The sequence below is a fragment of the Balearica regulorum genome, chromosome 5 (assembly GCF_011004875.1).
Source record: "Balearica regulorum gibbericeps isolate bBalReg1 chromosome 5, bBalReg1.pri, whole genome shotgun sequence".
In the NCBI taxonomy this organism is placed as follows: Eukaryota; Metazoa; Chordata; class Aves; order Gruiformes; family Gruidae; genus Balearica; species Balearica regulorum.
Genome location: NC_046188.1, coordinates 71077179 through 71091096, shown reverse-complemented (window position 1 = coordinate 71091096; position 13918 = coordinate 71077179). Strand labels below are relative to the sequence as shown.

At 64.9% G+C, this 13918-nt stretch overlaps 4 protein-coding genes across 4 annotated transcripts; all 4 read right to left on the bottom strand.

Moving 5' to 3' along the window:
• Window positions 1–720: 720 nt before the first annotated feature.
• Window positions 721–2847, bottom strand: LOC104643645 (interferon-induced transmembrane protein 5-like). The gene is made up of 2 exons (XM_075755691.1): window positions 1960–2847; window positions 721–1323 (listed from the first exon to the last, which is right to left on the bottom strand). Exons 1-2 carry the CDS (start codon window positions 2143–2145, stop codon window positions 1105–1107), a joined length of 405 nt encoding a protein of 134 aa, XP_075611806.1. The 5' UTR covers window positions 2146–2847; the 3' UTR covers window positions 721–1104.
• Window positions 2848–2969: 122 nt separating this feature from the next.
• Window positions 2970–4337, bottom strand: LOC142602203 (dispanin subfamily A member 2b-like). The gene is made up of 2 exons (XM_075755692.1): window positions 4049–4337; window positions 2970–3428 (listed from the first exon to the last, which is right to left on the bottom strand). Exons 1-2 carry the CDS (start codon window positions 4232–4234, stop codon window positions 3282–3284), a joined length of 333 nt encoding a protein of 110 aa, XP_075611807.1. The 5' UTR covers window positions 4235–4337; the 3' UTR covers window positions 2970–3281.
• A 1252-nt stretch (window positions 4338–5589) lies between these two features.
• Window positions 5590–7156, bottom strand: LOC142601950 (interferon-induced transmembrane protein 1-like). The gene is made up of 2 exons (XM_075753103.1): window positions 6882–7156; window positions 5590–6004 (listed from the first exon to the last, which is right to left on the bottom strand). The coding sequence occupies exons 1-2, from the start codon at window positions 7095–7097 to the stop codon at window positions 5837–5839; spliced, it is 384 nt and encodes a 127-aa protein (XP_075609218.1). The 5' UTR covers window positions 7098–7156; the 3' UTR covers window positions 5590–5836.
• A 3847-nt stretch (window positions 7157–11003) lies between these two features.
• Window positions 11004–12954, bottom strand: LOC142602202 (dispanin subfamily A member 2b-like). The gene is made up of 2 exons (XM_075755678.1): window positions 12689–12954; window positions 11004–11582 (listed from the first exon to the last, which is right to left on the bottom strand). Exons 1-2 carry the CDS (start codon window positions 12899–12901, stop codon window positions 11382–11384), a joined length of 414 nt encoding a protein of 137 aa, XP_075611793.1. The 5' UTR covers window positions 12902–12954; the 3' UTR covers window positions 11004–11381.
• Between the last annotated feature and the right edge of the window lie 964 nt (window positions 12955–13918).

The following is a 13918-nucleotide window of genomic DNA, read 5'->3' as shown; positions in this document are numbered from 1 at the left end:
TCCTGCATCCCCCTTCGGGGGGGGCGGCTCGTTTCCCAGCCCCCCGCCTTTGCTAGAGCAGACACGGGTCAAAGAAGGTGTTCCCTGCCCCGCCGCGCTCTGTCCTCTCTGAACAAGCCCCAGGAATCTCGCTGAATCCCGCGGAGTTTATAAAAAGCCCTGTGGCTGCTCCCTGCCGCAGGCAGCATGTGGGAACGCTTAGGGAAGGAGGCGAAGCGACTCCCTCGCCTTATAATTATGCTGGCGCTCCATCGGGCCTCGTCAGAAGTCACCCAGGCCCTAATTAGCAGGAATTCTTGGCGGCAGGGCAGGACAAAGGGACCCCGCCGTCCCCTCACCCTGATAACAGCCCCGTGGGCTGCACCTGCGTTTGGATTTTGATGGGGCTGGGGTCTCAGGGGTTCCCCCCCCCCCCCCCAAAACCAAGGGATCCTTTGCCAAAACGAGCCAGCTCTAGCCAGGGGAGGGCAATGAGGAGGGGTAGCACCGAGCAGTGGGGTTGTGTCCTGTGCTCGTCACTTTGCTGCAGTGAGTTGGCAAGTCTCCGCTCCCCTCGGAGGGGGTGACATCTCGTCTGCTTTCCCCTGCCTGGGTGGCTCTAAGGGTCACGGAGGTTATCACTTCTCCTGACTGCAAAGAACACGATCAGAGCAAAAAAGTTGTATTTGTGTTGTCCCTTTAGCACCCACCCCCCCCCCCCCCCGCACTACACACACAGGAGACTCGCAATGTGTGAAACTTTTAATGATTTAAATAGTGATTGCTGAGGCTGGAGGGATGCTGTGCTCCACGCAGGATAAAGGGAGTTAAAAAACCAAACCAGGGTAAACAAAAATAATCGAGCTGCCCTAAAAAGCGTGGCCGGGAGCTGGGATGGGCACCGCAGGGCTGGGGGTGCTGGACCAGGCAGGGGAGGGTGCGGGGGGATGCAGCAGCGTGGGAGAAGCTTGTGGGGCTGCCTCCCCCCCGGCCGCACGCTGCCCGGTGGGTGTTAAAGCTTGTGGACGTGGCCCGGGGTGGCGGCTGGGTTATGCTGGACCAGTGGTCTTTTTGGGGGGGCCAGCAGTGACGCGAAGGAGTTTCTACAAGCCCTTCGCCCGCCGGTCACTTGTCCTCGTCGTCGCTCCCGCTGAACTGGTAGGTGAAGAAGCCGACGGACTCCTGGGCGAGCTTGGAGAGGTGGATGACGCCCGTGATGACCAGGGCGGTGAGCAGCAGCGGCAGCACCACGCTCCCCGCCGTGGCCAGGGCGTTGTAGCACCTGGCCTTGGAGCTGAAGTGCCGAGCAGCTTCCACGTCCCCGGCCACTTTCCGGTCCCGCGCCTGCAACAGCCGAGAGACGGGGCAGCAGCGCCTGGGCTGCACGCAGCTCCCTCCCCCTCGCCCCCCTCCTCCCAGCCTCGCTACGTGGCTTTGGTCCCCTTGCAGCCCGCACTTTAGTCCCCCGGGCAGTGCCGAGAGCGTGGCTGCCCGTCCATCCCGGGCTGCCCGCCGGCTCCGCGCGCTCCTGCTCCCCTCTGGCCCCGCTTTCTTTGCCGCTGGGTTTTTCCCTCCTGCTTCTTCTAGAGCCTCGCTGGCTCCGGCCCCCGCTCGCCCCCATCTTTCCACCCTGGTCCAGTGGAGCTGGAGCTGCTCCTGCCAGGGGGCGGGCGGAGGGGCTGGGGGCATCGCGGCCCCCCGGCACCTTCTAGGGAGAAGCGGCTGCTCCTCCGGCGCTGGCAGGAGGCTGTGGGTGCCTAGGGAGTCTCACAGCCTCGTTAATAGCGGGGGGGCTTTATCAGGCGATGGTGTCACCTGCAACCAGTCCCTTGAGTGTTGGGGTCTCGTCCCCCGCCCTCCCAGGTGGTTATTTCAGAAGCTCCGTGTCTCCTGGGGAAGCCCATCCCTCGGCATCAGCGCGGGGAGGGCTCCCAGCTGACCCCAAACGTCCAGTCTCCCGTCCCCGCTCGGCACACGTACCTTGACGGAGAAGGCGAGCGCCACGAAGCCGAGGCAGCAGAAGTTCATGTAGATGGTGTTGAAGACGGACCAGATGAGGTGGTCACGGGGCGGCGGGGAGGCGCCGACAGCGAGAACGGTGGGAGACGGCTCCCGCTTGTGGGACGGCGTGGGCAGGTAGTCCTCCCGTGGGTAGGAGGTGTCCATGGCCACGGAGAGGGGCACCCCGCGGCTCTCCTGCTCCACCAGCCTGGCTGGGGGAGCGGGGCAGGGCAGCCCCTTTATATAGTCCTCGTCTCCAGCACGGCCTCGTCTCCTCTATATATAAACCGAGAAATTACAGCCCTCCCCGGGCTGTGGTCATCAGACATGCTTGGCCGGGAGCTAGGAGAAACAAACTTGGTTTTGCGAGCCTACAGGCTTTTTATATCCAGCCTTCCTCCCGCGATGAGGAGCACAGACGGCTCCAGCGTGACCGAGGGAGAGGCCGAGCTCTCGGGGAGGACTGTCGGGATGGAGCCGCGGGATGACTTTGAAACCAAGTGGCCGTCACCCCGAGGGGCCGATACGAGACAGACCCTCGGTGCCAGGATCTCTCGCTGCGCCAGCTCGCCCCGCTACCGTCAGCCCGATCCCTCCAGGTGATCTCGGCTGGGAAGACCCTTCATTTGCAGCACGTTTGGGCCGCCGGATGCATTAAATGGGAACTTAATCCTAAAACGTGGAAGAGCTACTTCTAGCAAAGCTCTACAGGGTGCCCTGGAAGCGGCAGGAGTTGGAGCTGTGTCACAGGAGGGGGTGTGGACGGCCAGAGAAGCACAGAGATGGTTTTTGTTTCCTTCTGCTATGCCTAAACCTTTAGAGACGCTTATCTGTGGTCTGGGCTGGAAGCGCTCTGCACGGCAGTGGGGATGGCGGCGGAGCTGCGGAGCTGGTGGGCAGCACGTGCTGGCGGCAGCGGGAGGAGGAGGAGGCTGTCCCGAGGATGCTCCTCTCCCTCCGTGCTGTGAATAAGGCGACAGGAAAGAGGCTTTGGCAGGACGAGCTTTATTTGTGGCAAGTGCTCTATATACATGTCGTAGCTCGGTTAAACACCAGGAAGCCCAGCAGCTCCCCGCCAAGGCGCACAAGCGAAGAAAGGGGGGCTGTCCCCTGCGTCCCAGTCCGGCCCACCCATCCCCTTCCATGCCGTGGCCGTGCTGGGACACCCAGGGGTGCAGGCAGCGAGGGGACGGGGCGTCGCTCCCTTTCCCCCTGCACCACCTGCCCAAAGCAGGGAGATTGCGGGAGGAGGAGGAGCACCCCGCAGGGCGGCAGCAAGCAGGTTGGCGGCCATGCAGCCGTCAGGTGGTGAACGCGGTGATGATGATGATGATGAAGATGACCACAGAGAGAACCATCAGCACGGAACAGATGATGTTCAACACCTTGGCACGGGCAGCATGCCGCCGGGCACCCTCCAGGTCCCCCAGCACCTTGCAGTCGCGGGCCTGTGGGGGCAAACGGGGGGCTCAGCTGGGGGGGGGGGGGGGGCGGGTCGGGGGCCTGGCCGGATCCAGGGTGGCCTCAGGGTGGTGCTGGGACCTCAGGGACACATCGCCCCGGGGCGGGGGGTGAAGCCACCGGGCACTGACCGCAGTCCCGGCTCTCGGGGGGGGTGGGGAGGGGGATCGGGGGTCTAGGATGGGGGAGACCGCATCGGGGGGGGGCGTCCCAGGGCAGGGTGGCATCAGGGGAACCTGGGATGGGGGAGACCGGATCTGGGGGTCCCGGGTCTGGGGGTCCGGATCGGGAGAGTGGTCTGGGGGGGACCGGACGGAGGGGTCCCGAGGTGGGGGGCAGAGCCGAGTGGGGCTGGTTCGAGGGGACCGGATGGGGGGGGGGGCGGCGGAATCTCAGCGCAGAGGTGGCGTCGGGGGGCGCTGGGTCGGGGGGCGGGTCGGGGGTCCCTGGGGACCGGGCTGGGCTGGCTCGGGGGGGCCCGGGAGGAGCTGGCGGGGGGGGTGGGGGTCGGGCCGGGGGTCCCGGGACGGCTTGGCCGCTTCGACCGGACCGAGCCGGGCTGGACCGGGGGCGGCGGCCGGGGGTCCCCAAACCGCCCCCCTCTCACCTTGATGGAGAAGACGAGCGCGGGGAAGCAGAGGCAGCCCAGGTAGGTGAGCCCGTAGCCCAGCAGGACGTTGAAGAGGGACCAGACCACGTAGTCCCGGGGCTGCCCGTCGGGGCCGGCGGCGGGGGCGGCCCCGCGCTCGGGGGGCTGCAGCGGGATGGAGACCTCCGTCTGCCGGGGCTTCATGGCCGGGCGGGTCGAGCCGGGAGCCGGGGGAGGGAGCGCTGCGGAAACGAAACCGAGCCTGCCCGGGGACGGGGATCGGCCCCGCACCGCCCCCAGCGCCGGCCCGGGCCCCCCCAGCGCGGGCGGAGCGGCCGGGCAGCCCCCCCACATCCCCCCCCACCCCACCCCGGGGCCCCCCTCCTCGGTGGGTGGCACTGCCAGCCGGGACACGGGCGCCCCGGTCCCCTACCCCCACCCGGCGAAAGCTGGCGGGTGTGGGGCAGCTCTGGGGACTCGGGGGGGACCCCAGGGGGCTGTGGGGACTCAAAGCCAAGTTCTCCCCTCGGGGGAGCCGGTCCCTTTGTTACCGGAAAGCGGCAAAACAATTCACTCTCCGAGGCTCATTTTGGAGTTTTCGAAAGCAGCGTTCCTGACTGCCCCGCTGGGTGCGGGGGATGACCCCACCGGACGCGCGCACCCAAGAGACAAAACCAGCGAGTGTCTATACTTTGTTCATAGACATAGGCAGTATATCTCCGAGTGGTGCTTATCACAGGCATGGATTTTCAAGGAACTCGTTCGCATATGCTAGTGTCTCTCGCCCGTGTTTGTTGGCACCTCCGGGTGGTCCTCGGGGGTCTTCAGGCTCAGCCCTGGCATCACCGCTACCTTATCCCCCCAGGCTGGTTTTGGGATCCCCTTGTAACTCTCTGATCTTTGCGCATCTGTTCTTCCAAGGCCGAGCTGTTTAAAATGAGATTGTTCCAGAACTGCTTATCTTACAACTAATTATTTTCTAAGTGACAATGGTTTCCCTTTTGTTTGGTTACATCGATTGAGGAACGGCTCTAATTGCTTGAATTGATCTTAATATTTCAATATTCACAGGTATCACCTTGGCAGCGAAGGGTGGGGAGACGAGGTGGGACACCGAGGCGGGGCAGGGAGGGCTGTGGACTTGGCGGATGGTTTCAGGGTGCCGAAACAAGGGGCAGGCGGGTGCGGAGACAGGTGGGACCCCCCAGCTCCCCCGCTGAGCCCCGGGTTCCTCGGCCAGGGCTGCAGAGCCTGGCAGCCCCCGTCCCTGCGGAGGCCATCTCTGCCTGGGGTGCTGCGTAGGGTGGGCAGGAGGAAGCACAGAAATCGGTCTGGGAAGGGCGCGGGGTATCTCTAACCGCGCCCGGGAGGGTGTGCGTGTTTATAGACAGCACCAACGTCGCACCCCCTTTCCAAGCCCCTTCCCTGCTGCTCTTCCTTGTTCAGCCCTGCCTCCCCACTCATCTGAGTTATGGGGTACCCCCAGCCCCCCGAGGTGGAGGTGCCTGGGGGGGGGAATAACACCTCCCAAAGCCCAAAAGCATGATGTTTCCAAGGAGAAGGGTGGGGAAGGAGCTTTATTTGCTGTGAGCTCACCCCATGGGTTCATGCTGAAGAGGGTTGTCTCAGTCAGGGTGCATCAGGAGGGCGCCTAAGGACACCCCCTTGTCTGGTGGGAGTGGGGAGAAAAGTCCTGCAGGAGCTGCACGTCTACCCCCCGGAGCGAGGCGGGTGGGTTTCGGACGAGCAGGATGGAGGGGAGGGAAAAACAAGGCCCTGGTGCCGCTGCTCCTCGGTGGGACGGGGTTAGAAGTGTCCGCCGGTCCGCGCGTTGTTGTAGAACAAGGCCAGCAGCACGATGCAGATGATGGTAAACACGATGCCCAGGCAGAGCGCTGCCACGTTCAGGTGCTTGGCCGTCCTCCCGTAGCTGCCAGCAGCTGCCGGGTCCTGGGCGATTTTGCGATCCCTGGCCTGCGGATCAGGAGAGGGAGATGGGTAGCGAAACGGCACGAGCCGGAGGCGGTGGCGATGGGCTGAGGGGACATCCCGGTCTCCCTCACCATCAAGCAGCCGACCTCGTCAAAGCCTGGCACCGGGATCCACCGGGCTCTGCCGCAAGCCCATGAAACCCACCCCGATGCGGCGGAAAGGGAGCTCACGGCAGCCTGAAAGCACTTTCTTAATGGCTTATTAAAAGCCATTATGCTTAGCAACGCGCTGCCCAGTCCTCTGGGGGGGCTGGGGCAGCAGCGCAGGAGGGGGAGAGCGGGGCAGAAGGGGGGGTCCGGTCGGGAGCGCCCACACGGCACTTCCTGCGGTGCCGGCAGACGCTGACATGTGCGTCTCTGCGGTTATCAGGGCGCCCAATAAAAATGATTCGCTGCCAAGGTAACGAAGGAAAAACACGCAGGGATCGGTTGTTTCTTATCTCAGGTAGGGGCAAAGCTGCGCGGTGGTTTCAGGAGCGCCGTGGGAGGGAGCCGGGAGCCGGCTGCCCACCTTATCCCCCCGGCGGGAGATGGTTCGGGGCTCGCTCGGGTCCGTGGGAGGAGAGCCGGACCCGCCGTGCTGCCCCGGTCCCCCTTTCCCGAAGCACCGAAGGAGGACGGGTGGCCCTCGAACGGTGGCTTTGCCGGGGACGCAGGGTGCGGAGCGAGGTGGGGATGGGGCGGTTTGGGGCGAGCCGGGGCGGGGTAGGGCAGGATGGGACAGGGTGGGATTCGGTGGGGTGGGACAAGATGGGACAGGGTGAGATGGGATTAGGGAACCCTGGCATGGGGGCAGGCAGAAGGTGGGACCCCTGAGCCGGGCAGGGGGGTGGGTGGGGTGGGGGTGACTTTTCCCTCACCTTAACGGAGAAGATGAGCGCGATGAAGCCCAGGCAGAAGGGGTTGCAGAACATGGCGTTGAAGAAGGACCAGAGCACAAAGTCCGGGGGGCTGGGGACGGGCTCCGGCCGAACAAAAGAGGTGATGGTGGGGCCGAAGGCGGTGGCTGGGGAACCTGCCCCGTTCCGGCCGTAGGGCTGCATGTTGATGCTGACGGACTGGGGGAAGTTCTCCATGGCAGCCCGGCACCGGCAAGGAGCAGGGCACGGGCACCCTGGCTAGTTATAGGCGAGAGGAAGGGTTTGCCGGGGTGGGGCCACCCGCCTGACACCACGCAGCGCACCGGGGCGGGCGCACGGGGCCTCTCGGGATGGGCCACGGGGTGGGGTGGGCTCCCCGGCGGGCTGGGGGCTCAGGGCCAGGCGGGGGGAGAGCCGCAGCCCCGGGCACGGTCTGGGGGCAGGCGGAGGGGGATGCCCATGGGGCGGGCGATGCCATGGGGCAGGCGATGCCATGGGGCAGGCGATGCCATGGGGCGGGCGATGCCATGGGGCAGGCGATGCCATGGGGCGGGCACCTCGACTGCTCAGCTTTGCTTTTTGCCATCTCGGGCAATTTCTGCCCCGGGCAGGTCGGGGCAGAGCCGTGCTGCCGGGGTTACTCGGTCACAGCGGGGACATGCCAGCGGTGCGGGGGCAGCGCCCGGCCCCCCCAAAACCCCCTTCCCAACCGCTGGGTCTGCACGTTGGGTTTTGAGAGCTTTCTCCTCCCTTTTGTTTCCACATCTATGACAAGGTCTTGCCGCCGTGGTGAGGTTTTTGTGGCTGCCAGAAAAGGGGTTGAAGGGTGGAAAAAGAAAGAAGAAAGCTTGAAGAAATCAGCAGGGAGGTAAAAAACATCTGAATCAAAAAAGCACCAGGGCCCAGAGCTACAAACTATGTGGGTTTTGGAAATGCCAACATCCTTCCTGCTCGGTGGCCGGCTCCTGGAGGCTGAGGGAGAGGATGATGAAGGGAAACCCATGCCTGATATTTTTCTGAGAAATGGGGTTTTCCCCACTCAGGAAATGCGGAGGGTTTGTGCCAGGAGGACGGCAAAGCTGTGGGTCAGCGGCGCTCGCCGCACCGCAGGTTTTCTGGCCATCCCGGTACTCTGGGTGCGGATCTGAAAGCCCTGGCCCCTGAGGTCACTTGAACTGAATCCACAGGAAATTAAACATTATTGTTATTTTTTCTTTTCCTCAGCTACATCCTGGTGGCACTGGGTCGTGATATAATCAAGGAATCGCTGCAGGAAGCGGGGAGGCTGGCGGGGATGGGCAAGGGGATGGATGGAGGAGGGCTCGGGCTCGGTGCAGATTTCAAGGGGGTGTTGGCACTCCAGCCCCAACGCCTGACGTACGGCGCTGCCGAAAAAAGCTGCTTGCATTTTGGGGTGTCGGGGTCCCTGCGTGGGGCACCGCCTGCTTCTCTGGCTTGTGCGGAGGCAAAAAGATCTGCGGCGTCGGGGTGCCGGCTGGGGGCAACCGGCAGCCACAAGGACCGAGCGCAGCCGGTTCGTTCCTCGTCCGTCGTTTCCGAGCATCCATTTAGGGATCCCGTTTCCCACGAACCCGTGGCACAAGCGGGGTTGCAGCTGGTGTCCCACCGACCCGAGCTGGCTGCCAATCTCCCAATGAAATTCCCACCTCCCCGCCAGCATTTCCAGCTTTTTATTTTATTTGCCCTTGTACCTGATCAAACGAGGTGCTGGAAAGCAGAGAGACAAAGTTCACCCCGCGTTGCTGCTGCTGCTGGCCGGGTGCCTTCGCCCAGCCCCGCTCCCACCCGCACCCCCAGCCCCCGGGGAGGCGGCTCGGTCCCCGGGGATGCTCGTGAGCGGGGCCGCGCAGAGTTGAGGGGATGCGGTGGGTGACGGCTTTTGGGGCAAGCGCTGGAGGGAGGGTGCAGGACAGCGAAGCGCTGGGGTGGCGGGTGGCTTTCGCACACCCAGAAGGAAGGGTCTGCAAGGTGAACGTGGGACCGTTAGCTTTGCGGGGGGGGCTTGTCCGGCTGGGTTGAGAGCGGCTCGCTGGGTTACGCGGCTCGCCGAGGGCCGGCATGGGTCCCACCGCTCGCTCAGAGCTCGCTTCTGGCAGCGTGACCGGGACTTCAAGGGCTTGGTGGCCACTTGCCAACAGCCTGAAGCAATTGCTGTTCAGAGCACAAACAGGCTGTTTGCGTCCTTGGTGCGCCCGTGCCCTGCCCCTCCCTGCTGCGGGGTGGCAGCCCCCGAATCGGGTGGATTTACCCCAGGAAAAGGGCTTTGATCTCCCTGCTTTCAAAGCCCCCCCCGTGCCCACCGTCCCACCTGGCTCCCTCCCCGCACCCCTCAGAACCCGGTGCCGAGGAGCATCCCCGTGCCGAAAACGCCCGGTTGCCCTCTGGGAGATGCGGGAGGGTCTTGGGGCCGTGCGGGGGGGCGAGGGGCCGCTTCTCCCTCTCCAACTCCATCCTGCTCCCGACAGGGATATTGGGCTGGGACCGTCCTGGTGGGTTTTTGGCTGCGGAGCATCCTTGGGAAGACGTGCCCCAGGACTTTTTCCGTGTGCTGGCTGACTGAGGAGGGGGGAAGAGCTCCCGGGGGTACACGGTGAACCCACCCCCCTGTGCCAGCCGGGGTATCAAAACCTCCCGGGGCAGTGATGTGCCCTGAGGGATTTGGGCAGAATAAGGCTGGATCCGGCTCCTGCTGCGGTCTGGGAGAAAGCAGGAAGAGGAAGGATCGTGCAGGAGCGGGCGCAATCCAGCACACCCTGCCGGCACGCCGCCAACCCCTTGTATAATATGACGCGGCTGCTGCCAGCGCTGTAACCGAACGGCGCTGCCAAGAGCCTGAAAGTTCGGGGCGATGTTTTCGAGCAAGAATTTGCTGTCCTCTTAAAAGGCTTCTCGACCCCCCCCCCCAGCTGGATGGGACCGTTTGAGCGGGTATCCCGCCGGCAGGCATGTCGGTGGCCAGCGAGCCGGGCGGGCAGCGAGCAGCCCCGTTTCACCCGGGAGCACACGCTTGTTTGCTCTTACGGGAAGAAGCGGAGGAATAAATGATTCACCAGGAGGCTGGTGCCAGAGATCCTGCAACAAATAACCGTTGTGTTTTGCAGGCGGGATTTCTGACATCTTACTCATGAGCGCAGCTTCTTGGCAGGAGCCTGATGTTCTAGGAGAGAGGAAAAAAAAAAAAAAAAAAAGGCTTTTTTGCTTTTTTTCCCATCCTTGCGGGGCCCCAGCCCCAAGGACCTGAGCCTGCCGAGGGCGAGGAGTGCAGAGGCTTCGCGTGAGCTGGGGAAAGGAGAAGCCGGGCCAAGTGCATGCTTGAAGCTCTGCCAGGTGCGCTTCAGCCAGACGTTTCTGCAGGGTTGTGCCCGGGCCACTTCGGTCACTGCCGAAGCCGGGCAGCTCAGTGCCACGTGCTGGCAGCCCCGGAAGCGCGGGAATTGCTGCCCGCTTCCCAGCCAGCCCTTCCGTCGAGGCGACGGGGATGGCTGGCGTGAGGTCTTGATGCTGAAAAGGCTGCGGGGGGGGGGGGGGGGGGGCCGCCGTCTCGCTTCACCCCGAAAGCAGCCCTGCCCGGCTGGCGTTGCCATCACCCGGCGATCCCAGAGCTGCCCCGTCTCTCGTGCAGCTCTCTCCTGCAGCAAAGCGATTTGGGATGGAGCCACACGGCTCACAGCTTCCCCTTCCCTCTGGAAGCCTCTCCCGGCCCCGCTGCCCTGCGCGTGGCTGCAGTCATGTTCGAGCTCCTCTTGCTCAAGCCCTTCGCACCCCCCCCCCCAAATCAAGCTTACTCTCAGCTCTGCTTGCTCGTACCCCCCTCCCGCAGGTCGGTGAGGGTGGGGGTGCTCCTGGTGACGCCCCGGCAAAGATGAGGTGCTACTTGCATCCTTGGGGTGAGCCTTGCAAGTGCTTTGCGTCCCGTGTGGATGCCTCTTCCCCACAAGTACCCGGGTTCACGGAGCCTGGCACCCCGTTGAGCATCATCTCTGTGATGCCCAATTTCCCTCTCCAGGCGTGTCCCAAGGGCAGATGCTATTTCTCAGCCGGCCAAGCTGGGGTGAGAGGACCCTGAACCAACCCCCTGCCAAAATGAAACCGAGCCAGGGGCAAAAGTGAAAGAAACTTTTATTTGAACCAGGTTTTCTCTGAACCAGGCACTTCTTCGGATTATTCTTAGAGGCACTTGGGGCTACAAAATTGGAGCGAAGCGGCAAGCAGAAAAGCACGCTCTTCCCTATGCTACAGCCAGTTTTTGGGTGCTCAGCTCCTGCCAGAGGAGAGGTGTCTCCAGGCACTTCCAGGGAGGCCAAGGAGGGTGGCCATCAGAAAGGGCTCCGCAGGGGCTTGAGCAGCGAGGAAAGCGGTACAGGACCGACCCCAGCAGGATCTGGGGTCTGCACAGAAGACATCCCCCCCTGCCCCACGGGGTGACGGGGGCTCCGAGCAGACAGAGGGGAGGGTGCTGCCTGCGGAGCAAGGGAAGGGCTAAGTGGGGTTGAGGAAGGGTTGATACTCCTGGTTGTGGTTGAAGAAGTTCGCCACAATGATGGTGCCGCTAGCGATCAGGGCAACGATGAGGATGATGAGGAAGATGTTGAGCAGCAGGGCGGTGATGTTCAGGTACTTGGCGGTGGAGCCGTAGCTGAGCGCCCCGCTGTAGTCACCGAGAACTTTGCGGTCCCTGGACTGGGGGGAGGCGGAGGGGAGAGTCAGTGGGGTTGGGGGGAGCCAGTGGAGGGGGACGCCCCAAGGGGGCTCCAGGCTGCAGCCAGGTGGTGCTGGAGGGGCCCTGGAAGCCTGAGCTGCCACGCTGGGCTGAGCTCCCCCCGTAACACCGGGAGTACCCTGGGCTGCCAAGTGCCCCAAACGCCTGCCTGCTCCAGAGCTTCCAGCCAGGGCTCTGTGGGGCCAGGGGTCCATGGACTGGGGGCTTGGTGGGGTCCACTGGGCACCCTTGGGTTTGGGGCTCTGGCAGGTCCATGGGGCTACCTGGGGTTGGGGGCTCTGGGGGTCCATGGGGCTCCTGGCTTTGGGGCTCTGTGGGGTGCTTTGGGGACCCCAGGGTTGGGGGTCTGTGGGGTCCCCGGGTCTCCCTGGGGTTGGAGGCTCTGTGGGCTCCACGGGGGCTCTCTGGGGTCCATGGGGCACCCTGGGGTGGGGCTCTCTGGGGTCCGTGGAGCACCCCAGGGTTGGGGCTCTCTGGGGTCCATGGGGCACCCCAGGGTTGGGGCTCTCTGGGGTCCCCGGGCCTCCCTGGGGTTGGAGGCTCTGTGGGCTCCACGGGGGCTCTCTGGGGTCCATGGGGCACCCCGGGGTTGGGGCTCTCTGGGGTCCCCGGGGCACTCCGGGGTTGGGGCTCTCTGGGGTCCCCGGGTCTCCCTGGGGTTGGAGGCTCTGTGGGCTCCGTGGGGGCTCTCTGGGGTCCATGGGGCACCCCAGGGTTGGGGCTCTCTGGGGTCCCCGGGGCACTCCGGGGTTGGGGCTCTCTGGGGTCCCCGGGTCTCCCTGGGGTTGGAGGCTCTGTGGGCTCCGTGGGGGCTCTCTGGGGTCCATGGGGCACCCCAGGGTTGGGGCTCTCTGGGGTCCCCGGGCCTCCCTGGGGTTGGAGGCTCTGTGGGCTCCACGGGGGCTCTCTGGGGTCCATGGGGCACCCCAGGGTTGGGGCTCTCTGGGGTCCCCGGGCCTCCCTGGGGTTGGAGGCTCTGTGGGCTCCACGGGGGCTCTCTGGGGTCCCCGGGGCTGCCCCCCCCCCCCCCCGCAGGCTCCCCCCGCCGCCCCCGGGCCCCCCCCACCTTCACGGAGAAGACGAGCGCCATGAAGCCCAGGCAGCAGACGTTGGCGTACAGCGTCGTGCAGAGGGACCAGGCCAGGTGGTCGCGGGGAGGGGGCACCGGCGGCGGCTCCACCGACACCACGGTGCTCCGGGGCAGCCCCTCCATGTCCAGCCCCTCCGCCAGCGGCTCGTAGGGTGGCAGCGCCGGCCCCAGCGGACGGGACCGCTCCATCGCGGCGGGCTCGGGGCTGCGGCGGGCGGGGGGGGGCGGCGCCGGGGGTGGCGGCCGCCCGGCGCTGGTTTCGTTTCCCCGAGCGGAGGATGGGGCGGTTCGGGGCCGCCCCGTCCGGGCATCCCTGGCCGGGGAGGAGAAGCCCCCCGCCCTCCCCTGCGGGAAGTCCCCCGCCTGTCCCCTTCTTTCCCCGCTTCTTTCTTTGTCCCGTCCTTTCCGCGCCCGCTTCTTTGCCCCCTTCTTTTATTTTGCTCCCTTCTTCGCCCCCTTTCCCCTTTCTTTCTTCGCCCCCTTCTTTCCTTGTCCCTTTCTCTGTCCCCTTCTTTGTGTTGTGTCGTCTGGGGTGAACCGTGAGCGTTTCGGGGTGCTCGGTGAAGACACCCTAGATAAGGTCCCCTCCACCTGGCACCGGGAACGCCCCTTCCCTCCCCGCTGTCGGCACTTTCGGTTTTCGGTGCGCGCAAGCAGTCAAGGCTGACGGGACGCGACTTTGCAGCCCGTAGTTTCTTGTTCCATGGAGGAGAGAGATTTTTTGGCAGAAGCAGCCCTGGCCGGGATTATCGTCCCTTTGGCACGGCGCAGATCACCGCTCCTTTCGTTTTTCGGAGGAGGTGTCTTCCCAGAAACCTCATCGAGGCAGGGCCGAGCGCATGGCTGGCACGGGGACGAGGCGGGATGTCGTGCGGAGGGCTCGGGCTTGTGGCTGCCTGTGAAATCCCCAAAATACCGCTCCTGGGGGGGTGGAAACAGCTTCGGGCGGCTCTGGCACGGGCTGTGGCTGGCTGCGAGCTCGTCCCCTCCGCCTCCGTCCCCCCCAAGCAGCCAGGAGCAAACCCCGCTCTTGCAGAGCCCGGCTCTGACTCCAAACCCCACAAACACGGGGTGAGGCCGGAAGGTGCCACTTGTTGGGGTCATCGTTTGGGACCCGTGAAAAGCCCCGTGCCGGCTCCCTGCGGTCCGCGAGGGCACCATCCCCCTTGGAAAATTCCCGTCCCTATTGCACCAACCGGTCCTTAC